Source organism: Puntigrus tetrazona, chromosome 8 (assembly GCF_018831695.1).
Source record: "Puntigrus tetrazona isolate hp1 chromosome 8, ASM1883169v1, whole genome shotgun sequence".
In the NCBI taxonomy this organism is placed as follows: domain Eukaryota; kingdom Metazoa; phylum Chordata; class Actinopteri; order Cypriniformes; family Cyprinidae; genus Puntigrus; species Puntigrus tetrazona.
The window spans coordinates 12860913-12888182 of NC_056706.1; the positions used below are offsets into that span (position 1 = coordinate 12860913).

Below are 27270 nucleotides of genomic sequence, written 5' to 3' on the forward strand. Positions count from 1 at the left end.
AGCGAGGGAGCGACAGACGGACAGACAGAGAGAGACGAGAGCACTTGAGCTGGAGCCGTGTGGGAAAATATCGAGCGACTCGAGCTTAACCTGAGACCTGGGATCTCAACACTCGGGTCCAGCTGTGGATGTCCAACATCTTTTGCTTCTGGACTTAGTTCAAACTTTTAGAAGAGGCACAGCCCTGAGAGAAGTATTTATTTCCGTTATAGTAAAGAAGGGTTCGTTGAAAGAGAATTTTTGATTAGAATTGGAGCGTTACACCTTCTACATGGAATTACCGGCTCTGCTTTTAGTGGCGGTGCTCCTGTCGCTCGGCACCAGCACTAAACTCAACGTGCCGCGCCTTCGCCTGTTGTACAAAGGTAAATTACTCACCTTTATCTAAATGAGCTTTACTTAATTCATTCCTTGCTCATCTTTAAAACGGAACACAAACGCCATCTAATGAATCTGTAAACGATCTGGTTAAGCTTTATCCGGCAACTGTGAGGAGAGACGGTCCAGTGCTTTCAGTAGCTAGATTAATCATTTTTTATTTTCACTGTTTGAGAGTTGAGGTTAATGTCGCCATCCCTTGGTTCGTCGTGTGTGTGAGAATAAGTCTACAGACTATACAGGTGCGTGTGGCGGGAGAAGGCAGCGTCAATCAGAAACAGAAACATGCTCATTGTATAATTTATTTGCTTTAACAGAAGCTTCCAGGACATTTACAAAACACACTGATATGTAGCTACTGGGCAGAGAAGTACTACAAGCAGCCTAATGAATAAATGGAAATGCTGTATGTAAAATGTTTCACCATCGCTGTTTAGAATTTTTAATTTTAATTAATTTTTTTTGTTCATTTTATTGTTTTTGTCACAATGTCTTGATTTTCTTAAATGTGTAAACTATAGCACCAGATTTTCTTTTTCGTCACTGTATTTCCCGAAAAAAAATTGTGATTTGTCACTTTGGATTTTTTTCTTTCTTTTTTTGTATTCATGCACAGAATAATGTTTCTAGTAAACTTCCTTTGTCGTTTTTCGCGTGTTTATTGCTTTCCACACATCCTGCTTTTTCCACACAGTCTTTTTAAAGCTGTGCGCCCTCAGTCCCTCGGCGACCTTATCGGATTCAAATCTGAGCGCCTTGCTCAACACGATTACAGTGCCGTTTCCGTCTTTGAGTGGCAACGAGCTTCTCTGGAGATGTTGTGGCTGGTCTTTTTTTAAACTCTGGGAAAAGCTACGTCAGTGCTCCAGGCTACTGTTTCAGCTGTTATCCCAAACTCCGATATCCTCATGCCTCCAGCTCTCCTGGCGCGCGACCGGACTCTCCGCGGTGCGCGAGACAGTTATCTCACCATGCCTCTCTAATCAGCAGATTTATAGAGTGCGAGGAGAATGTTGCAGTGGCTCGAGATAGTTTAAGATGTCTTATCGCTGTTACACGCTGCTACTTTCATATTATTAATATGAAATAGTAAAAGGAATAGTTCATCCAAAAATGAAACTTCTGTCATCAACTCGCCCCATTACGTTACAAATCCGCTTTATTTAATACGTTAAGCTGCTGTCCCATTCACCGTTGTTCACCCGTTGTAACAATGTTTGTAGATGAGATGCAGTGTTTTAAATAGGAATCCGTTTTCGAATTTGTGTGAGGACAAACATTTTCGTGACACATTTAGGTCACGTGGATTCACTTCAGAAAGCTGCTTGAAAGTGACTTGTGTGTTGTAGTTGTGCTTCATACATCGCGACAATATTGACAATACACAAGTCACCTTTTCTGCTATTAATACGCTTAAAGAGAAACTTTGTGTAACCCTAATTTATCTGCAGGGTTCAAAGAACAAGGCTTAAGGTGGCGACAGGAATGTGAACCAGTAGTTTGTGTGAATTCAAATCAGTGCCTCTGATAAGCTCTTTTTCATTAATGATTATAAGCTGAGCTAATAGTTGGGTGTCCGGTTTCCCTCGAGCACCCTGAGTGCGTGACTGGAGCGCATCTGTGCAGAGTTTAATGCGGTCATCTAATGCTCGCCCGGTCCCCGCGTGGAGCTCTGATTGCATGTAATCGGCCTGCGTTCTTCTCTGCGGACGCGCTATTAACCTTGATAATGATCAGCCTAGAGACCCGTTCAGTACTACATATATTTAGAGTTTTAAAACTGCCGGGTCTCAGAACGCATGTTTGTCATTCAGCCTACTGAAAAGGCCAGAGCACACACTCATCAAGCTGTCAGAGCTGTATGGATTGGTCTGGAGGGAGCATGTTATGTTTTGAGTGGGAAATGAGGGACGGCCTGTATATGCCAGCAGCTGGGCAGTAAGTGTGTGCGTGGATCTTGTGGGGTCCTTAGGTGGGTCAGTTTTGACCTCTGCTCTGAAATGTGTGTGCTGATTTAGGAGGAGACACACGGTTTTTCCTCCCTCAAGCACTTTCACACCCACGTGCATTCATATACACACACTGGCACACTTTTTCTATTTTATGGTTGGACATACACAGAGACGCAGAGGTGGGCGGATCTGTGTTTGTTTTAGTTTACGTGAATGAATTAATGAGTTTATTTTTGTAGCGTTGCCCAGATGTTTGCGCATAGATTGTGAGGTCTGGGTAAAGAATCTGTCACTAAAAGAATGTTTGATGATTCTTGTGTTTCTTTCACATTCTCTCACTCCCTAAATATTCCCAGCTCCCTGGAAGCGTTTGTTTGAGAGAGCAGGCCACAGAGTTTCATGTCTGTTAGATGGATGTTGTGAAACTCTCCCATGAGATCGCAGTTCTAGATTAAGAACTGATCTAAATTTTAAAGGTGATGTTAAAAATCGAACTGCCAAACTACAGCCACTGAATTAGACATGCTCTCTCTTACCAAAATCCCACCCTACAAATACACAGTTGTGCCATTGAGAATATTGTAATCAGAGTCGATGCAGCAGAGCAGTGGCATGCAGCAAAATATCATTCTTGCGCCACAAACCAACAACTGCTTATAACAGCTGCTTATGAAGCTGAATATGGCATTGAGCTTGAACTGTCTGCTTCTCAGCTTCCTACATCCCATATATGGGCTACTCTATGAATGTGAAAAGTTGATGTGGTTGGCAAAACAAATATCTGCATGACTTTTTCCCCATTTACAGATTTTTCAGGACATTTCAGTCACATCTGTCCAAAAGGGGGTTTTCACAGTGATGCCTTAGAAAAAAAGTTTCCCAGTTTTTATAGGCCCCATTTGTTTTCTTCAGTATAAGAACATTTTGAAACATTATTCTCACTATTTTATTCCTTTTTTGTAAAATAACGTCTTGGTTTTTATCTATAGTTGCCAAATATATGGTACTTTTAGGTACCATTTGAGATAAATAAAATGCTCGCATCACCTTTAATCCATGTTCATACATTTGGATGTATAAAGATAAAGTGCATTAACATGCAGAGATGTGAATGAACTACAGTAGGTTTTGCATAGTTGTTAAAGTGTAATATATTTGAAACATTAAATACACATTTTTTGTAAACTTTCAATTCTGAGGCCAGTTCTATTCATTTTCATGTGTTTTTTTCAGGTTCAAGGTGCATGTGAATGTATGTATTTTGTGCTGGTCCAAGTACAGAGAATATATGGTGTGTGATTGAGGGAAAATAGGTAGGCAAAACAGAGACCTATTGAGGAAATTAATTTCAGGCCGAAGGTTCAGCACAAATACAGTTCATACAGGTACAGTATTGATACAGTACATATAAAAGGAGACAATAATACTTTGTTACTGTGCAAAATGGATGCAGGTGGAATTTGAATGAAAACACACATTCCCTCCATCCTTGTGGCGTCAGTCAAGAGTGTGCAGTGTAGCATAGCAGAACAATGCAGCATTGTAGCGGTTTCCTACTGGGTTGAAGAGAGTTTTTACCGCAATTAGGTCACAAGCCCTGGACGTGATCACACGCACTGATAACGACCGCAACAGCTGCTGGTCACTTAAACTATGATTTGATTTTTTAACCCCTGAGCTGATGACCGTCCTGGGAGCTGTCACACGAACACATGCGCACACTTAATTGCAGCTGTAGTGGTCTCAAGCACACTACACAAATACAGCTGCCCTCTATACACACACGCTAACATATGGAAACGTAGCTGCTAAAAGGGATCAGGGTAATAAAGGAGAAAGAAGAGAGGTGTCAGAGAAAGCAAAGAATGAATGGTGGTAAATAAAAGGAGGAATGGTATGGACAGAATGAATTTCACCCACTGCCATATAGATTATTGGTGTGAGAAAGAATCTTTTCTCTTTCTTTCTCACTAAATGTGTAAACGAAATCTGTGTGTAGCCATAACAAGGCGTTTTGTCTAGCTGCTGGAGCCTCATTGTGTATGTGTGTACAGAGGGAAAGCCACTGACTCTCATGGCTGTTGTCCAGAGGGGTTTATCTAAACCCTCACGTTCTGATTCTTGCTTTGGGGAGAGAGGGGAGCAGGAGAGGCCAGGGAGCAGGAGAAGACGGAGGGACTGAAAGAATGAGACTGACAAAAGGAACGTTGAGAAAATAAACTACAAAAGTGGTTTGGAGGGGGAGATGGGCTTTTATGAGTTTACCAGTAAGTGCCGGTGTAGCCGGATTTGCCCTGAAGTAACGTGAGTGTGTGTGACAAATGAAGACAGACAGGGAGAGTCTTGAGTGAGAGAATTAGGGGAAACAGAACAGATACTATGATACTATGGAGAATTACTTATATGAACATGTATATGCTACCAGTCAAATGTTTGCATGCGTGTACTCATTCTTAGTTATTACTGTTTTCCACATTTTTGAATAATAGTGAAGTCAACAAAACTATAAAACAAATGGATGTTTGGGGAGGGATTAAATTTAAGCAAAAGTCGCAATGCTTTGTCTAGATTACAGATCGGAACATTTCAACTTCATGAGGTGCATCTTGGGATCCTGAAGATTATTTATGCTGGTACTTTTTTCCTTTCACCGTATGTATATGTGTATGTGTATATATATATATATATATATATATATATATATATATATATGTGTATGTGTATATATATATATATATATATATATATATATATATATATATATATATATATATATATATATATATATATATATATAAATATATATGTGTGTATATATATAAAAAATATATATGTGTGTATATATATATATATATATATATATATATATATATATATATATATATATATATATATAGTAAAAGGAAAAAGTATATACTGACACCGAAGATTGTAGTTATTACTGCTGAAAATCCAGCTTATGCTCACTGGAATAAATTGCATTTCCGAACTTTATTCAAACAGAAAAAAATAGTTATTTTAAATAGTACTATTATTTTACACTATTAAAATTTATACAGTATTTTTTTACCAGATAAATGCAGCCTTTGTTAGTATAAGAGATGTTTATTAAATCAAACCCCACATTTTTTTATCAGTAGTGTATAAATCGTAAAACAGAATGGTCTAAGAGTGTTTTGTGTATGTTACTGAAGGTATTCAGCGAAGTTTAGATGTCTTGGATTGTTTAAGTCTTAACCTGCTGTAAAATGTTGACGTAGTCTAATTAGATTTGTTATCTGAGAAGGGCATTTTCTGGCAGTTCATGTGTGTGTGTGTGTGTGTAGTTTTGAACGTTGTGTATTCTCATTGCCTGGGGAAGACACCGTGAGATCTTCCTGTCGATGTTCAACTCAGTGAACGCTCTCTCCTGCTGCTCACTGCACCAGCCAGTAATCAATTAGTTTCACCACGCAACTGATGACAGAATTAGCCTGAAGGCCCCAAAAGATCAACCTGATACTGAAATCACACACACACACACACACATATGCATGATAAAGTACAAGTTATATATGAACATATCTGTCTACACCAAAATGGAGAACATGATTAACTTCCTATGTGGACGTGTTTTCTCCTGGGGATTATGTATACATATATTACATATTCATACTTCCTTTCTCACTTTCTATCTTTTTATCTCTCTTTTTCTGTCTCTTAATCACATACAGACACTCGACCCTTTAGACAAAAAAATGAGAATAAACGCAATCCTTAAGGCAAACAGCCCAGTCGGCTCTAACGCAAGACCTCTCTCTTCTTCCATTTACATTCACTTCATTACCACTAAGCGAAAACCTAAAAGGTAGGCCAGATGCCAACAAGCATGTGTGTGTTATTAATGGTTGTTTAGAAAGTTGGTGGGATGCCACTGTGTAGAAAGCCTACTGATGTAAGAAAAAGGTTTTAGAAGAAAGAGAGTAAGGGTATAAATTTTCTGTTCTGTATCTACAACATAATGTCACTGCAGCTCAACACACCCTGTAAACTCTGGTTTGCATTTATTTAGTCATTCTCATCTCTTCATCCTTCTCTTTTACTCACTGATCTCACAGCAGATGTGATTATAAGCTAAATAATTTAAAGATTGTATTAGCTGTATGAAACATGCATCAGATGAACAGAACTTTATCTTTATCAGGTGTCTGTGTTTTGTGCAGTATAACCAATGAAGCCTATAATAGGCGAAGAAAGCATCCGTAAGTATTCCCATTCATCTTACAGAAAAATGATTTGTCAGCAGATGGTGGAGTTACAACATCTTATAAATGGCCTGGGCTAACCAGTACTTTTTTGTAACTACGTCATTTATTCTGACACCAGTGCTACATTTTTAGTTTTACACATCTCCTGGCACAAATACAGCCTCTAAGTGTCTACTGGAGGATGACCACACAATGTTGTGTGTGTGTGTGTGTGTTTGTGTTACTGTGAGAGTGCTTGCCAACTCAAACCACTGTGTAATCTCAAGTTGTCATTTTGTCACGTTTCATGTCATTAAACTGGTGATTGTGAAGTGTTATTTTAAGTGAGCAGATTATTTACACAGCTACGGCAAGGATTCCAGACTACCTGTGTAATTTACATGATACTCTGTAAGTGTGTGTATGTATGTCAGACACGTTCACCTAGGAGCAGGTGGCATTTGAAGTAAAAATCCAGTGATATTTCTCGCATGTCCTCTTCTGGATCAAACAAGCCTTGACCATATGAGCTAAATAGTGTTCATGCTGCATCATGTAATTAAACATATACCCACTATGAGTTTGCCAGTAGTATTTCCAATATAAAAAAGGCTGTGTTGCTCACTACTAGTTTTCAGTTTATTGTTTTTAATGAAGGGGTAAGCATTTGAACAAAAGGTAAAAGAATGTGAAGTTGTAACTTTAAATTGCTTCAGATGTATATGTCTGTTTTATTTAATTGTCTTCATATGCGTGTGTTTAGGAGGACACAGGGTTGATTCATGAGTTATTGAGATCATCTGCCACCATTTTTCTGTTGAGTAGAGCACTAAACCGCAAGTTACCTCAGGGGTTCATTACAATTACAGTAACTATACGTAGCCGCTGGATGAAACGCATAGATTAAATGACAAATAACAGTGATCTGTGACTGCATATGTGTGCTGTTTTGTCTTTGTCAGTATTTCACTGTTTGGAGTCTGTTTTCTGGAAACCAAACCTTTAAAAGTTTTTATATCATTGTGAAACTTGCACGCAAGATCACTCTAAAAAAAAAAAAAAGAAACAAAACCCTTTTTCTTTTGTTCAGCATGAGTTTATTTGAGGTTTATATCAAAAAACCTCACACAATGTCTACCCCCAGAACTGTGTTTGAATATATTTTGACCTCATTGCCAATGATTGTTAAAATCCAGAAGTCTTTTGTTAAACTCCTTAAATGGCTGAAAAGGGCTTTTAATTGATTTCTATAAAGGAGTGGGGTTGTGAATGTTGTTGTTGCATGTGTGTGCATTTTTATAATTGTGGTTTAACATTTGGCTTCGCTGTTTGGCTTCTGTTTGTGCTCTTTTCATCGGCGCCCCATTAGCGGCTTTAGACGCGTGCCACCCTCTCAACAAAACCTCATTCCTCCTTCAGATGGTCTTTCTCCACTCCCCTTTTCTGTCCAACTGCAGATTATATGAGGGGAATGTGAAGGGGTGTGGAACTGAACTTCAGGATAGTAGAGAAAGATAACAAGAGAATGTGTTTGTGGGTGGGTGTGTATGTTCAGTTCTTATCTGTATTTTTATGTGGCCAAAATATGACAAAAATGGGGGCATTTGGAAGGCATTCCCATCTGAAAAAATGATTTGAGAAAATAAAAAAATGTTTTATTGAATTCTTCTAAGCTTTTGGTTAATCTGAAGTAATATGTTTCTATAACAACCGTAGAATGGTTTGTCTTCATTTAGATTTAGTTTAGATTTCTTTGGTTTCTTTTTACAAATTTGGTTCTAAGAGGGTTATATACATACTTTTTATTCAAAAATGATCTAATACAGGACCCTGAGCTCATTTTAGGGCCGATGATCAAAGTCTAATTTCTAATATTCTTCCACTCTTTATTTTTGCTATGTGCCGTCATACTCTTAAGATTCAGTCATATTGGCAAAATTGCACAGGCAATAAGGTCAGTTGTCATTAACTATCAGTAAGCTCACACAGAAAATACTTTTATATGATTTCATATAACCTACTTAAACACATTTACCTAATCAGGTACAACATAAACTCTTCCATGTAATTCTCAGTTTTTTTCCAACCTGAAAGCGACAAGATACTACATTGTTGCTTTCATGCAATGCAATGCTTTCATTGTGGGCAAGTTACTTTAAGTACTTAGCTGATACGTTTGACATTACTCTGAAATGTATCAGCTAGTACTCAGTGTTTAAGATTTTGAGATGTTAACAGTTTCAACAGAAAGCAAATCTTGCCAGGTTTGGATAAAAAATGCCTCTGTTGGAAAAAGAACTGATGTAAACTTGCTAATCTGTAATATTTTGACTTGCAGCACTGAACAAATAGTCACGCCAATAAAGCACAATTAAAGTTAATTGACAACAATAGACACTGATAAAGAGTGGTTTAGTTCTCAGAGAACTCCCATCAGTCACATTCCACAAGCTTCTCCTGCTGTTCTGGATTTAGGAAGAGTGTCCTCGTTTCTGCATTTTCTCCATTTTCTCCTCATAAATCTGCTTTGACTAGTAGAGACAGATTTATTGTCATTTTTCAGTTGAAATGTGGTGTTCATTGTCGTGTCATTCATAATTCATATCACTTTCTCCCTCTCCCTTTCTCACAGATCTGTTGGCCACGAACCGTACCTCCATTTTCAGTGGTTTCAATGGAGATCTGCACTTGTCTGCTGTGTTTTTGGATGAATATCATGACAGGCTTTTCCTGGGAGGAAAAGATGTTCTCTACTCGCTGAGACTGGATCATGAACATGATGCTAAAGAGGTAACACATGTTGTCATTGCGATAAGGTTAAGATAATAAACTGCCCACAGAGAACACAGGTGTGAGAGCCCAGAAAAAAAGTACTAGAGATGAGGTGAAAGAGGGTCTGGTAGTGAGACGTGTCATGTTATTCAGTCTGCTCTACTAGAGACTGCTATCTACAGACAGAGATAAAATCAACAGTCACTTACATGTGCTGAAACATTTTACACATGATTAGTAAGGTGCATGTAAAGGCCTGTTCACTTGTGATGCATTCTTGTGTTTAAAAAAATAGATAAAGTGACAGACACTTACACAAAAAAGAATGAAGTCTTGAGATACAATTTTAAAAGCTGAATTTTGACTTGACAAAGTGTCCTTAAACAATCAGACGAGGCCACAGATATCCATCTAGCGTTGGTTTACCTTAAATAAATATTCATTCACTCATTCATTTATGTATTTGCTTATGTATATAAACATAAATAGTGTAAAATTAATTATAAAACCATAATTGTGAAAATATCTGTATACCAATATAATATTAGAGTATTGTATATATTATCAAAACTCCAAAGCAACTTTTTGGCCTCAGGTCTTCTGTCACAAACAGCAGGCCAAACAAAAAAGATTTACTTTCTCATGAATATAAAATAATTAAGTTTTGTTTGATGAATCTATAATTCAGTAATCTGTGATACACATATTAACTGTGATATACATACTAAAACAGAATTTCCCTTTAGTGTTTTTGATCTTTTTTCTCATCCGTAAAACGTTTACTAAAAAATACACAAAACAGCTGTCCACAAAACACATTAAATTCATATAAACTGACCACACTTGTGACAAAATCTTGTTTATACCACACCTAGACATATAAACACATAAATGGTCTTGCTTGATTTTACGAGTTAGCATTTGCTGCCCTTTTTCATGTTATCGTCACAGTTTTGTGGTGTAGTTTATAAAATAAAATTGTGAGTTATAAGAGGAGCCACATTGTGTAAATAGGCACTGAATTAAATTGGCTGTAACAGCAGAAGTGCTTTGGTACCACTTGTCTCCAGGGTTTGGCAGTTTTTTTCCCTGTGCAATTAACTTTTGTATATGTGTGTGTGTCTGAGCTTAATTAAAGCCTCTGTTCATGTGAATATGTTTTGACTCAAGCCACTGGAGCCTCAACAAATGTGGTTGCTTTTGTATGTAGTCTCCAAAGAACTTATCATTGTGTGTGGCCTTGTTAAAGGTTATGAACAGGAAGAGGAAGTGCACTGGCATGGTGATAGACGCACGAGAGTGGCTGCCACATCTGAGGTCATGACCCTTGACCTTTGGCTCAAGGACAGGCGTCTTCTGCCTTGTTAGACCCTTATGCATTCTGTAAGGCCACCGTACTATGACTGGCTGCAGCATTTTTAAAGATACTACCATATACTGAGAAATTAATTACAAAAATTAACAGGAACAAGGTGCAGAAAATGTACCCCCCCCTTTCTTAGCCAGAGAACAAAATGAGGATGTCTGAATGTGTGAATTTACGTGTGCAAGATTGTTTTACAGATGCTATCAGTAAAGCTTCCCAGCCGAAGGGGAAGGTGCCACAGAAATCAAGCAGTGATTCATGATGTTGTTCTTTAAATGGGAAAAATTACTCAGCCCTGATCAGACTTCCTTTTCCCTTTTGGGCATGTATTTACTGCTAACCTGCAGCCTTCATCTCAGCTGATCTCAGTTCAGTTTGAGGAATCGTTCGTTTATTCTTTTCTGAGGACTGTCAGGTCCTGTATTGACCATGCAGCATTTTCCCCATGGTTAATAGAGGTTGGTTCATCTTAAACAGCGGTGCATAAGGAGCAAATTAAAAAGCTGAATGTGTGAGCTTTTCTTCACACCATAGATTCATAGTATTCTGTAGTGTTTTGTCATTAATAATGACCATTTTAGGTCGCTACTACTCAGCGACAGCCACATTCGGGCTATTTTTAGTTCAAGTGTCCTGAAGCATAAAGGTAATGACTAATTAAGGAAAGAGGATATGCTTTCATTCGAAGGAAGGATGCTTGGTAACGTGGCTGATTACAGGTTCCGGATTTAGACAATGTCGAAATGTGTAAGAGCTTGAAAGGGTAAATAAAAACAAGTGACTCACTGATGATTTTATCATATGAGAGCTGGAACAAATTCAAACATTTAATCAATTCAATGAAATCAGGCATTTTACAAGTGGTACGAGGATTTGTAAATGTCATGTGATGCAAAGAAGTTGATTAATCAACAAGTCCAGACAATATCTATGTTTTAAACTGATACAATGATTTAAATTGCATTCAAAGTGTACATAATTTCTCCTGCTCCTGCTTTAAGCTACAGGAATACTATTTAACATTACATGATATTTTCGATTATAAAAATTGCAGTTGTAAATATAAACTTAATATGTGACTGAGCCTATATCTAACTGATAATTATAATTGTGCTATATTTTGTTAGTTTTTTTTTTTTTTTTTGCTGAAGAGGACCACATAACTTATGAAATTAAGCTTGCATATGTTTGCAGATCTGTATAAACAAACCCAAAAGTCTTTGTGAGGTCTGAACGTGACAGCGGTTGTGTGAAATTGATGTGCCAGGATGTGCAATCACTGTATATATATTTGGATTGAAGACTTAGCAGAGAGGTTTATGTTTATTTCTCAATTGCTCATAACATCAGGGTAGGTTTTTGTGACTTTCACACTCTCAGAGTTATTGTTTTCATAAATCTATCTTTATTGTTGACATTCATTGGGAAAAAACCTGCAAAGCATTTTTGTTGCACACCCACCCTCAGAGACACACTCATTTTACCTCGCATAATGACTTGAGTCAATTTGTAAGCCATTTGTAGATGATTTCCCCAAAGAGCGTAAACTCTGGCACTGTAGTGCTTTCAAAATATTGCACTGTTTAATTGAGTGCACAGACATCAGCTCAACCAATGGGGTGAGACTATCTGTTTGTCTGACCAGTGGCAGACAGGAGCATGTTCAGGAGACAACTATTGTTTACTGAAACTACTCACATTAACTTTAAATTTGGTATGAAACTGTAAATGCAGTAATATTTTGCAATGAACATCAGTGAAAAATGTAGGGCAAGACTTAATTTGTCCACTGGGAAAGATCATTGGAAATTTGTCCATTTTCAGTTCACGTAAATCTGATTTTGTTATGTTTGGATCTTGCAGTTCAATTACTCTTAACAAGTAAATGAGTCTGGGTGTGAGTTGGACAGAAATTTGCTTAATGTGTGTTTAATTTATGAGATGATAAATGTCATCTGCTTTTTCTTTTTATCTCCAGATCCACTGGCCTTCATTGCCTGGGAATCTTGAGGACTGTATTCTCAAAGGGAAAGATCCCGAGGTGAGTGAAAAACTGGTTCTGGTTCTGAATTCACTAAAAACATCAACAAACTCAAAAGTTGGGTCAGCGTGTCACAGCTTCCCAAGTGTTTTTTTTTTTTTTTTTTTTGTGGGGGGAGCTGGCATACTTAATATGTCAGGTTCTTTCATGATATCCCAGATCTCGATGACAGCAGAAATCATCGTATGTAGTTTGTTTTGGATTGTTTGGTTAGTGTGATTCTCTACCTTATTTCATGTGGTTCAATCTGGAGTTTCAAATGAAAACATCTGTCCATCTTCAGCTACACTCAGTGTGCTGCAATTGGCGTGATGACTGGAGAGAAGAAGCCAAACGCCCATAAATGAGATTTGATCCACTCACTTACTGCTGTCTTGCTTCCAACCCAGTTTGTGTGTGACTCATGAGTCTCCTAAACCTAACGACCGTAGAAGGCTGCCTCAATACACAGAACACAGTTATTCTTTCATTTTTCAAAATCCCCATTGTTTTCTTTTTCTTTTACATTTATGTTTCTTCTTGTTTGGCCTCTCCCCTTTTCCTTTCAGCACAATGAATATGTTAATTATGTTCCAAGTTTAATCTTTGCTGTCCTCTCTCCCTAATGGCCTTCCACACACACACACACACACACACACACACACACACACACATTTATATGGAGATAAACTCTGCATCTGTTAGTGTTTAGCATGTTTCGCTCGTAAAGTGGAAATGTGAGGTGTCGCCATGGTTACATGCTCTGGTGACTGTCCCGACAGTATTGTTTGATGTGACAGGTGAGTGTGATTTCACAGCAGTGTTTTAATGGCTCTATTCAGTGTGTGAGTATGTGTTAGGGAATTGAAAAGGATTTTTCTTTCATGTAGTCTTGTAACTCTGAAACAACACACAGATATGAACTCAGAAGAGTTTTAGGTTACACTTTATTTTAAAATGTCTTAGTTACATTGTAATTATACATTTAAGTACTCAGTAACATTAATTAACTACATGTACTTATGGGTAGGGTTAGGATTAGAGTTTGACTTGGTGTTTGACTTGGTGTTAATTACGCATGTAATTATGCATAATTGATTGTTATTATAATGGTAAGTACATGTAACAAGGACACCTTAAAACAAAGTGCTACTGAATTTTATGTACCACATAACACAGATCACACAAAAATGACTAGGGGCACTTTGCATGGGGATATTTTAGGGCTATATTCACTATTTATATAGTATGCTTATACATTCTGCTAACTCTAAGTTACTTTGTACATCACTGTTCTGGATCTCTCTCGAAGTCCTGCTGGTTAACATCTGGTCGCAGTTTGAGCATCTGCCTACATCTTTTATGACCCTTGACCTTTCATTCATTTATGCTCCACTGATTTTGACCCTACACAGTCAATGAGGCTGTATACAGGTGGCCATAGTTAGAGCGAGTACATGTTGATAGTGTCTGTGTGTGTGTGTGTGTGTGTGTGTGTGTGTGTGTGTGTGTGTGAGACTGTGTGTCTTCCTCTTTTTTTTAACCCTTTTCTAACTGGACCGTAAGAGCTTCTTTCCCATGTTGAAATCTCTGATTGGTCTTCAGTGACTTTTAAATAGGGATCATTTTCTAGCTATTTTTCTTTGATCCTTTAAAACGCTGATAATTCTTGTAAATGTCCATTCAAACCCTCCTGGGAAATATCGGTCATACGCACACATTCCAAAATTCCTCATGATTATCAGCTGCACTGAATGAGTTTAACCTGGTTGTCCAGTGTGAAATATATGTGTTTGTGTGTTTGTGTAAGTAATTGTGCTCTAATTATCAAGATTGTATCCTCATTTGCCACCAAAACACCCAACAAATGAACCCTTTCTGTGTGTGTTTGGTCCAGATGGAGTGTGCAAACTTTGTGCGGTTGCTGCAGCCATTTAACCGCACTCATCTACTGGCCTGTGGAACCGGAGCTTTCCAGCCCATGTGTGCATATGTGAACGTCGGACACCGTGGAGAGGTAACACACACACACACACATACACAAACACTCCCTCCCACTGCTTCACACCTCATGTGTTTGTGTATGCACATCAGGACTATCTAATTGACTTATGTATATCAGAGGCTTAATTCTTTAAGGTCAGAGGTCACCTACCAACAGGCGGGTCCTTAGAATCAAGACAAGGCTGTGAGAGAAGATACAAAGCAAAAACACACAGACACACATTAACTTAAAGGATTCAGAGCAGAGGATAAAAAAATAATGTGTGTGTGTATTCTGAATATAGGTGCTCTTTACTTCCTTTGAGGTGTGTTAACTGCACCACACAAGGCACCAGAGACGTCTGACTAACAGACAGACAATACTACATTGTGTAACTGAACTGGCGCCAGAGATTTAAGCTGTCGTTGGGCATCACCGAACACACCCATACAGTGTCTAACATCAATAACAGTAAAAACGACTTCACTGCTATTATTACATTTTAGATTTCTGATATAGTACAGCCTTGAAATTCAAAGTTAGACAATACTATTTAAAAGGATGGTTCACTCAGAATTTTCGTTATAACCCTAATGTTGTTCCAGGCTTTTTTCTTCTGTTGAATATAAACATTCTTCAACATATTTTCATTTATATTCAATCAATTTTGTATTTAACTCGCACTAAAATATACATTTGGGTGAACAAAAACGTTGATGATAAATATAACCAGTAATCAGTAGATCATTTATCTGATTTGGTTAAATGTAAAAAAGAACAAACTACTTAAAGTTTTAAAAAATGTTGTGAATGTTTGTTACAGTATAACAAGGAGAAACGGATTGTGTATGAGAGCACAGTTATTGCCTTGGCTCTGTTGGCTGTAAAGCTATGTGTATAATAGACCATGACAAGAAAAACAATGATGTAGTGTTGTGTAATGCTGCTTTGGTACTTGTTGGAAAACTCAGTTTCTTACTTGAAGAGCTACGGTATTATGAAAACAGCTAAAGTACACTGAAGTCATTCTACTGATAATTGTAGCAAGTAAAAGTTAGTAGTGTTGCTGAATTTAGTTAGTTGAACCCCAACACTGTTATTCCATTCCTGTTTGGAGTTAGTTTGACACAAACTTCAACGAGGAAACAGTAGTGTACGTCAGAAAATGTTTGCGCGTCAGACTTCACTTTTTTGTACTTGTGGTCTCTAAGATCTCAAACTAATGCCTTGTGACATTTTTAAGCTATTAGTTTTGTTCATAATCAGTTCTCATTAGGTGAGGAAAAGTCAGGAAGTATTAAACTGAACTACAATAATAAATATATCTTTGGAAATATTAAGTGAGCCTTTGGGTCTCTAATACTCCAAACTGATGTATCACGGTATTGTAAAAATAAATAATAAATTTCTTCACAAGCAAGAGAAATTCCGACATTTGTGAGCTCAAGTTTATTGTTGAGTTGTAAAATTGATGTGAATTTTCTGACTTCTTTTTGGCAGCACGTGTTCAGTTTGGATAATACGACAGTACAGAATGGGAGGGGGAAATGTCCCCATGACCCCAAACTACCCTTCGCAAGCACCTTCACAGGTACAGTTTCAGTCAAGGATCATGCCACGGCATGCTTTGTGTTGTGTGCTCAAAAGTATGTCAGTGCACGTGTGTGTGTGTGTGTGTTTTGGCTCTCCTGAGTGTTGGGTGGAGGTTTCTTTTTGTCAGCTGTCACTGAGATTACGGCTTATTGTAGATTGACTGCTCTTATGGGAAAAATTTGAGGTATTCTTCAGTCCAGGTTTAGTGTTGAGGGGGTCTTGTGGGTGTGTTACAGTCTTCTTGTGCACAGACACATCTCCCAGTGTGTGTGTCTTTATAACACTGCACAATCTTGGCTTTCCTCATGTGACATTTTGCCAGATGCAATACATTTGGGGCAGATTTTTAAGATTGCATGTTAGTGACCTTGGAGATACTTTAACACACTGACATACTGTACACATGAGTCCTGTCAGGCAACTGATGGGCAACAGGCAACTTGTGTCCAATTGTATTTTTTTACTGTAAAATTGGGGGTTAAATATTAATAAAATAACAGTAAAATGGTATGATGTCATTTTATATGACCAAGCGCGTGTGATTTTGAAAAACTGCCTTATACAGTAGGTATGTGTGTGTGTGTGTGTGTGTGTGTGTGTATGGGTGGGCGTTCAAGCTGATAACATAATTTAATTAAAGTAATTACAATGTATTTGTATCTATCTATCTATCTATCTATCTATCTATCTATCTATCTATCTCTCTCTCTCTCTCTCTCTCTCTCTCTCTTTCAGGTGGAGAGCTGTATACCGGTCTGACTGCAGATTTTTTGGGGAGAGACTCTTTGATTTTTAGAGGTTTAGGGGCTCGCTCGCCTATGAGAACAGAGACAGATCAGAAAATCCTACATGGTACAAAATTACTTACTTTTAACATTTTATAAAACTGTTGTGAAAATCAGTGTTATTAAAACTAAAACTTAATTGATACAATACAACATACATGAAAATGAGAACTGTGCCTCTGTAACTAAGTGAAAATAAAAAGAGATGTTATATTTTAGATATTAGAAATTGCAACATTTACTGTGTATTTTAAAAACCTGCTCATTATTGATGGGACATTCCATCAGTAATGATTTCTCTTATTAGTCAAACTGAATTTGCATTGATTTCAAACAATCAGATCTGTATTATAATAGTGTCTATGTGTGTGTTCGTGTATGTACAGAGCCCAGGTTTATCGCGGCCCACCTCATTCCTGACAGTGCAGACAGAGATGATGATAAAATTTATTTCTTCTTCACTGAGAGAGCGACAGAGAGCACAGAGCGAGATGATGAAGGAGCCATACACACACGCATTGGACGAGTGTGTGCGGTGAGACAAACCACATGCATACATTCAGCCACAAGCAGGCCAGTATACTGGATTGCTCCTACCCTTTTTCAAACACATGTGCACAGCTGTTGGATGGTTTGCATGCCTCTGTATCACACACACACTCACCCCTTAGCCCAGTGCTCATACACACACATACACACTAACACACACGGCTCTGTAGAGTAATAGGAGCAGTACAAATCTCCCTCTGTCATTCAGAGGTCAGTGTTCAAAGCGCCGCGGTCAATCGCACATTACTGTCACTTTGACTGCTATTCATTGTTCAGCACATTTTAGCACATTCCCAAATCTCACACACACACACACACACACACTTACACTGCAGAGAGGGTGATTATCTCCACATATACCGATTACACAGATTTAAGATCCTTAATGCCACCCATGTGTCTTGGACATGGTAAACCCAGCTGCATTGCTTTTTGGGAATCTGTAACAGTATATCCTTCACGGTGTCATAATCTTCATAACTGGAGCTTCTCTGAGATATTTTGATATTTAACTCTTCTTGTTCCCACGGGAAAAGTTACAACTGTGTGTTTACGTATAAACAGGGTTCAGATTACAGAGGTTTGGGGTGTGTGACCCCCTTAATTAAACTACTTCAGATGAAAAAGTCAATGAGAACTGTCACAAACTCTGTTGCTCCAGGGATTCTGGGAAATATTTGCTGAAAAGCATGTATGGATTTACTGTGGCACTTTTGGTATGCTAGTTTGAATATACTACGATTTGGAAAGCACTAATTCTGATTTTGCTTACTACTTAGGATGGATAGTAAACAAATTGAGATGAAGGGATAGTTTGTTTTATCCAGCGATCATTGTGTGTGGTCTGGGGCTAAATGATACTGGGGTCTGCTGATCTGTTGTCCAGAAGTGAATTCAACGCCTCATGATTTATTGTTTACGTGGTTTCAGAATGATGTGGGTGGGCAGAGGGTTCTTGTGCATAAGTGGAGCACATTTATTAAAGCCCGACTGGTGTGTTCTGTTCCTGGACCTCACGGCATCCAAACACACTTTCACCAGCTGGGTGAGAAAATAAACATGCACGCCCTTGGCTTCTTTTTATTTACAATATTATATAAACTTAAGATCATTTTGATCTCTTATGACCCTTGGGTGATCTTTGACTCTATGTGTTTGTCTCGCAGAGGATGTGTTTCTGTTAAGGACCAAAGACGAAACCAATCCTGAAATCTACGCAATATTCAGCACCATCAGGTCTGTCTCGAATCTGTTTATCTGTGCATTTCCTCTGTAAAGCACTGTGTTGTACTCATAATGAGTACACTTTATTTCATCCAATTTAAGTATTTGTATATATATATATATATGCATTTTCTTTTGTATTAATGATTTTAGATTAAACAATATTTGTCTTATGCATTGTATGCATTCTTATTCATTTTAACATTACAATTTTTTATTTACTTTTTGTTGTTTTATTTTTGTAACTTTTAATTTTTAAACAATGTCTTACTTATGCCATGTTTAAAAATGTTTAGAATTCCCATTGGGTTTAAAACCCAATTAATATACTTGCATTTCTAAAAGAATAGTTCATACAAAAATTCTAATTTGTTTAAAAAGTATTCACACTCTGGCTATTAAGATATAGATGAGTATGTTTGTTCATCAGATTATTCCGATGCTTTAAGCAGCTATTTCAACTATCATTCTGATGGCACCCACTCACTGCAGATGATCCATTGGTAGGCAACTGATGTAATGTTAAATTTCTCCAAATCTTTTTTTAATGAAACAACAAACTCTTTTACATATTAGTTGACTTATAGTCTGTAGATGAGTACATTTTCAACACATTTTCACTTTTGGGTGGACTTTTTCTTTAAGAGCATAAATCAGTAGTATGTGAGTTTAACAGAACATATTCTCTCTCTAGTAATGTGTTTCAGGGCTATGCAGTGTGTGTGTACAACATGGCTGATATCCGTGAGGCATTTAATGGTCCGTTTGCTCATAAAGAAGGGCCAGACTACCAGTGGGGACCTTACGAAAGACGTGTTCCTTACCCACGTCCAGGAGTGTGCCCCAGTAAGATCACGGCCCAGCCTGGTCGTGCCTTCCGTAGCACACTGGAGTTTCCAGACACTGTTCTGCAATTTGCACGAACACACCCACTGATGTGGCGCCCCATTTACCCATCACAGCGGCAACCACTGCTGCTCCGCACTGGCGCTCCGTACAGGCTCACCCAAATCACTGTAGACCGCACACAGGCAGAGGACGGATACTATGATGTCTTGTTTATCGGCACGGGTAAGACAGAGCGTCTCTTTAGTTAACACCCGAGTGTGTTTATAACCCTGAATGAATAACTGTGGCCTTTGACCTCTTCAGATATCGGGACTGTGCTAAAGGTCATCGTACTTGCCAATGAGGAGATCACACTGGAGGAAATGCAGGTGTTCAAGGTCTGTGAGTCTCAATAATTTTTGCTGATGCAATGTATTATTATATTTATTGGAAAAAACATCAGCTTCTCGTACATTACATGTAGTCATGAGGTGCTACTTCAAATTTGTAAAAATCCTTCTACAAAAAAGTTTAATCTGCAGATATGGCCTTGTTTAAGGACCCATGCTTTTGTGCATACAGAGATCTGACTGCTAAATAGCGATTGCGTTTTACAATAATAGTGTGCACCCTTACTTTTCAGAGAAAAAAGTGGAAAAATCTCTAGATGGAAAAATCTCCATAAGTTCTTTGTGAATCTGTCTTTTTTCTACTTAGGAAAATTGTCTATTTTACTATTTATTAATATTTTGATAATCTAAATATTTGATCAAATTAAATGTTTGTAGTCACTTGAACTTGTGTAGGTCTTCTTGCTTTATTATGCTGTTATATTATTATTATACATTTAGTGGTATATATTGATCTTAAAATCACAATAATATCGCTTCATGACAGGCCTAGCCATTACAGCCTTCATCGTCATTTGATTCCTTCAGAAACGATAAAAACAATTTTCATTTGGTGCTCAAGAAACATTTCCTATTATTATTAATATGTATGTACAGTGGTTGTACTACTTAATACTATTGTGAAAATTTTCATTCTTTTTTTGTATTGTTTGATAAATGATAGTGTAAAATTAACAACATTAATTGCAAATGTATGCAACATTACAAAAGCGTGTCAATTTAATGCAGTATAATTTTTTTTTTTTTTTTATCATACTTACCCCCATACTTTGAACGGTCTTTGTGTGTGCGCGCGTGCACCTTTAGTTCTGTACTGATGATGCAACATTTGTCTATGCAGGTACCCACTCCCATAACCTCCATGGACATATCTGTGAAAAGGGTAAGTTCATGCATCATGCACTCTCGTTATATTGTTCCAGCAATTTAACGTAAGCATAGTAACATAAGCAGCAACGTAAATTAATTTTCCACAAAATTCCCAAAGAGGCTTTTACTGTGAGTAGAGAAATGAGACACTTTCTGTGTATATGCTTTCTGGCCCCAAAGCAATAAAACATTCAAGCAAAACAACCAGTTTCTTTGTTATTCATCAAGAAGCAGGTGCTTTATAGCCGAACCGGCAGACAGTTCACTTACTTCATAGCGTAATTTCTCCCAAAAAATAAAAAAAGTAATAATTTACTTACCTTTAAAACATTCCAAACATATGCTTTTGATTGGAATTGGAAAAATGATATTCATGCTAAGACATATGTTCTACATAGTGTTTCAATACTCATTGCACCAGATTTGAGGTCAAAAAGTGTTGGTTGCTTATTTTTCCTAAGTTATTATTAAATGACAACATGTTTTGATCACATGAACCACTTTTATAGTTCTATTTTGGAATTTGACAACATCAGACCTCATTCATTTTCATATAGAAAAGAGCGTCCAGGACATTCTCTTAAACATCTCCTATGGTATTATACTTGTTTAGAGTAATATGTTTGACTAATTAATGACCGAATTTCGTTTTTTAAGTGAGCTTATCCACGCTTTGCTCAAGCGAACATCGGAAAAATGCAATCAAAACTATCATTTCTCTCTCTTCCAGCAAACTCTGTTCATAGGTTCACAGACAGGTGTTGTCCAGGTGCCTCTGCACCGCTGCAGTATGTACGGCAAAGCTTGTGCCGAGTGCTGCCTGGCTCGAGATCCGTACTGCGCCTGGGACGGACACACCTGCACACGCTACCTGCCAAACACAAAACGGCGCTACCGAAGACAGGACATCAAACATGGAAACCCAGCAGTGCAGTGCATGGACCAAAACCTCAGCGGTAAGAAAGAAGAAAAGAAATGACAGCCCCCCTAACTTAGCGCCGCCGTGAATGTCAATACACCAGCGGCCTCCTCTGAGAACTTCAAATGCATTTACATGTCAGAGAGCTTAATGATGTGAAAGTGCAAGAGAAGAGCAATTCCTTTAGAGATTTGAAGTTAAATTGTTTAATCATTTGTGTTAGAAACTTCAGAACACCTTTGAGCTTGTCTAACAGGAAGATTAATAGGGTTTGAAGGGCAATCTCACTCCACTGGGACAAACTCTCTGTTCGGTGTTAAAGACAGGAACTGATAGAGTGAGAGGTGAACAGACAGATCACTCTCTGTCTCTCATCACAGAGGAGAGAGAGAATGAGAGGAAAGAACAAAAGAGGTGTGAGTGAAGAGCGCTTTAGTGTTTGCATGCCAAAGGTGAGGATGTCGGTGACGAAAAGGGATTATATATGTGTGTGCACACTTATACAAACACACATGCAGTGGAAAATCCCGGAGTGACCTTACACTGAACCGTGTTGTGTGTAAAGTGTCTGTATTAACAGTCATGCATTCCTATTTGTAGTAGAGGATCTGGATCTGACTGAAGAACGGGTCGTTTATGGCACTGAAAACAACAGCACCTTCCTGGAGTGCATCCCTCGATCGCCACAGGCCACTGTCACATGGCATATTCAGAGAGATGACTACCTAGAGGAGGTAAGATACATACAGTACATATGGATGTTGCTTCAGACACTTAAAAATGGTGAAATATCATTACATTTGATTTTATATGCTGTGGAATAAATAAAAAAAGTAAAATTGTGAATTAAATTATTGGCTTTTATAATCTTTTATAGATTTATTATAAAAGTCATTAGGAGTTTATAAAATCACAAATGTTTTTGTTTAATATTAAGATAAATCTTATAAGATAAATTTTCTTGTTTAAAATTCAGTCGTATGGTTTTTTGCTCCAAAGACTGTTTCAAAGTACGGTTAGATTAAAAATTGCTTTACAATCCATGCTACAAGACTAACCTATATTATAAATTATATCCTATAATCTATTTTATATATATAAAAAAAAAAAATAGTGATATATATATATATATAGATAAAAAAAAAAAAAAATATATATATATATATATATATATATATATATATATATATATATATATATATATATATATATAGTTATTAATTTCAGATATCCAGAAAAAATTATCTTGGGACCAGTTGGTGTAAAGTAAATAAATAAAAAAGTAAAGTTAGCAGTATTTGTTGATCCTATTTGGTTTGATTATCTAACAGAATGAAACTGATTAATTTTAAGTGTGGTCATTTAGGAGTCATCATATTTCAGACAGATTTTTTTGTTAAATTCTATTCATTTGTCATTTCCTCTTTCTTTAGGTGTTGCTAGATGAACGTGTCATTAAGACAGATGACGGTTTGTTGTTCCGCCGTGTGCTCCGTCAGGACGAAGGCATCTACGTTTGTCGATCCCGGGAACACGGATTCACGCAAACCCTCTCACGCTTCTGGCTGGACGTCTTACACGCAGACACCCTTTCAGACCTCCTGTCACGTGACAGCAAATATAAAGTATGGTCACCGTGTGCTGCCAACACAGCCTCTGTCAATCGTGGCCCGGCCAGGGCTTGGTTCAAGGACGTCATACAGCTGATTGGTCCTTCAAACCTGCCTCAGGTGGAGCAGTACTGCGAACGTGTTTGGTGTAATGAGAAGCTGAGACGCAAACACAAAAGCATGATGGACAAATATCGGCAAGCTCAAGACTCTGCGCGGAGAGCTCGAGTCCAGAAGAGCACGGGAGAATCCAGAATCCGCTCTCCACGGGACCTCCACACAAAAGAGTAAAACAGACCCACATGAAGCAAAATGGACTTCTAATGGAAAGTGGGTGTGATTTTTAGAAGCTCTCATACACACACACACACACACACACACATAAATGTGTTTTCGTTTGTGGTGTTGTAAAATATTGTAGGTTTGTGTCCTCTCTGTGTTAATTAGGACATTCTTGAGCGTCCTCTCCAAAACTTCCTGTGACCATGGCAGCCGGCCCTCATCGCCTCACAGTAGACCGTGGCTAATGTTATATGTCTCACTTAAAAACTCAGCAGCTGCAAAACCTTTTTACTGGAACAAATGAGGGTAGACAGGATGGAACTAGTAGACTGGAGTGCTGCCCCTGCTATAACAGGTGCCAAAAAACATACATTCGTTTAAGATATGTCTGGCTGTGATACAACTGGGCATAATGCTCAGAGACTTTTCCCCAACTGAGAACTATGGCAGCGTTCAACAAAACTCAGCCTGCCAGTGCATTAAGCTCTCAAGAAATAAAAGTTTGGACTAATTAGACTATTTTCTATTAACTGAATCATAGCTTGACGACCGTTGAGACTTCAACAGAACCGACATTGTTCTTGATCAGCTTGAAACAAAACATCGCAGTCTTGAGCTTTAGAACTTTGCACAGGGTTCTTTTTCATTTTTTTGCGATGTAATGTTTTGGAAACACTTTATAGTAAGTTCTGAGTTGTTAGTTAATGCATTAGCTAACATAAAATAACAATGAATTTTACAGCATTTATCAATCTTGGTGTGTTTGTGCGTTTTTATTCTAATTATATAACTATGTTTTTTTTAAATAATTGAATAAATTAACATTAATTTATTATGACCATGAATTATATTATTAATGCATTTAAAAATGAACACAAAACTACACTTATAAATGCTGTAAAAATAGTTTGGTTAATGCTTTAGTATAGGGACCAGATCTCACTATTAACTAGTTGCTTATAGCATATGCATATCGACATTAACACATCTACCTTACTATTAATAATAAGCAGCAAATTAGGAGTTTATTGAGGCATAAGTCATATTTAATGATTTGTTAATAGCGAGATTTGGACCTTAAAATAACGCGTGACCATTGTTTGTTGTTAGTTAATGTTATTACGTGGCCGTTTGGAATAAGCGACTCTGATTGGTCAATCACAGCATTCTAAAACTAGCTCTGTGTGCCACATCACAGATTTGCGCTTTCTTTTTTCCAGTGCTTCTGCGTGTCCGTTTAAGCTGTAGTGAAATTACCTCAGAGAACGTATTACTGCAATATAATTACCGTGTCATGTGCACATATTTATTTCTTTGGTGAATAACCGTTTTGCCTCGACGACTGCCTGACTATACATCACTCACAAACTGAACCTTATTATAAAGTATTTCCGAGTTTTAATCATATAACAAACTTTAATAGGTGTAAAACTAGACAGCTGATGTTTTACTATTCATTGTTCAGCAGCTGCAGTAGCCCTGATACGAACATCTGTCTTTTCTCACTGTTCGCTTTCTCTAGTTTACTTGTTTCTTTGTGCTTCTAAACTAAAAACTCCTGTATCACTTGAACCATTTATTTATTTGTAGTTAGAAAGGTCTGGAAAAAAAATACTGCTTTCTTTAAAAACATTGCTGTACAAAAGAGAAACCGTTTGGCTGCAAACTTTCTCCAGTGACTTTTCAGAACTTTGAGGGAAAATCATCAAATCGCTGGAGCAAATCAAGCAAAAGTAACAAGCTGACTTATAGTTTTCTGTTCGATGCTCTGACATGACTGACTGCATAGACTAGTTGCACTGAAACTGCTTTTTGTGAATGGATACAGCAGCACTGCCCTGATTTAAACAGCATGTGTCATTCGTTTTCGAAAACACAACATTCAAACAACAGTCCGAAAGGAACTGTTCTGTACCTCCAAGAACACAAACAACACAATTTCTCCATTTCCGGTGTCTTTAAATGAGCTGTGTTGATTTTAGTACGTTGTCCCTCTAGACAAAATACACGAAGGACAAATGCAGTGTTTTAACTAGTGTGTATGATATATTTATGTTATTTAAAAGTGATTCTTGCATGCAGAAAACTCCGACCTGTGTTTGGTTCAGTGATGATACATAAATAAAAACATTTCACAGAGTGTTTTATGGGTTTGTGTTTCACATGGGGTCCGTGGAGAGCGATGAGGTGAGCTCAGAGCGACCCCCTCTTAGTGGGACCCGGGGGCTGGGTGTGACCGTTCAGCATTACAGATGTTCCTTTTATGTTCTCCAACGTGTGCCGGTTTATCACGCTGAACTGAAAAGGTCTTTTTCTCCTGAGATTGTCTTTGTCAGTGCTCAATTTATAAATGACTCCATTCAAGTGAGGTCATACGTTAGTGTCATTAGTCAGTGCGAGGCTCGACATTAAGAACAAGCGCCTGTGCTGTGATATATATCGCTGCTGGAGAACAGACCACAGTAAAAGGGCTATAAAAATCAGTAAAGACATTCATAAACCAGACCCAGCCACAACCGAAACACCAGCTAAACGAGGCCCAAATGTGCGTTTATATGTGATGTAGTTAGCAGGTGGATACGTTTGCATCGTATAACTGTCAAAGTGTGCCATGGTTTTGCTCTCTGTGTTAAAAAGCTAATTGCTAAGTTAAACATCACTGTTTCTACTGCTATTTGTTCTAGACCCCTGGCCTGAAGCAGTAAACTTTGTCACGTAACTCACCTTGCCGTTGGTGGAAGACATGAATTACTCAAAACACATTAGCAATTGATTAACAATGCTTTGGCAGACACCCACAATAACTTAGGCCTTAGCAAACTTCCAAGGTGGCCCAAGAAATTCAATTCAAATAAATAAAATGAACAAAAAGCATTAAAGAGAAGAATCTTACTTGGATTTTAATTTACCCCCTCAAACTTGGAAAACCTGCATATGCAGTAGTCAACATTTGAAATGGATCAAAACCTTTCATCAAAGTTGTACCCATTCTCGCTTTAGGACAATTATGATGAACTTTCATCATTCGCTTCAAATGTTGAAACCTGTATGAGGAAGTCTATTTTTTTTAATTATATGTTCTATAATATTTTATTGACTAGAAATGTAACAAATATGAAATCACATTATTTGTAATCCTTATCAGAAAAGACATGCACTGGGATGCCTGAAAAACATTCTGCATTTAAACCTTCTGCGTGGAATTCTGAAATTATTTGAATTATTATTTTGGCGCCTTGCCTTAATTTATAAAAAGTAGGAATGCCCATAGATCACGACAGCCTTTTTGTGCAATGACACATCAAACACATTTCCTTCCAAAAACAAAAATGTACTTCTTGTGTCTATAAAAATATTTAAACTTTCTGCTTCGTTTTGAGTACATCTACTGATGTTGGGCTGCATGGGAACCGTTTCACTTTGGCATTAGCGTAAAGTAAAAACATAAAATCTATTTCTTTCATGTGTTTGAATCGCAGCCAGTTTATTGTTACAATAACCT

The 27270-nt window shown here is 37.6% G+C and overlaps 1 protein-coding gene across 1 annotated transcript; it reads left to right on the forward strand.

The window, feature by feature from the left end:
• sema3bl (sema domain, immunoglobulin domain (Ig), short basic domain, secreted, (semaphorin) 3bl) lies at positions 1-24588 on the forward strand. Its single transcript, XM_043246800.1, has 15 exons — positions 1-365; positions 9189-9346; positions 12673-12735; positions 14612-14731; positions 16199-16289; positions 17027-17143; positions 17463-17611; positions 18556-18670; positions 18792-18861; positions 19544-19920; positions 20002-20075; positions 20929-20970; positions 21688-21913; positions 22477-22610; positions 23310-24588. The coding sequence occupies exons 1-15, from the start codon at positions 272-274 to the stop codon at positions 23775-23777; spliced, it is 2298 nt and encodes a 765-aa protein (XP_043102735.1). The 5' UTR covers positions 1-271; the 3' UTR covers positions 23778-24588.
• Positions 24589-27270: the final 2682 nt, after the last annotated feature.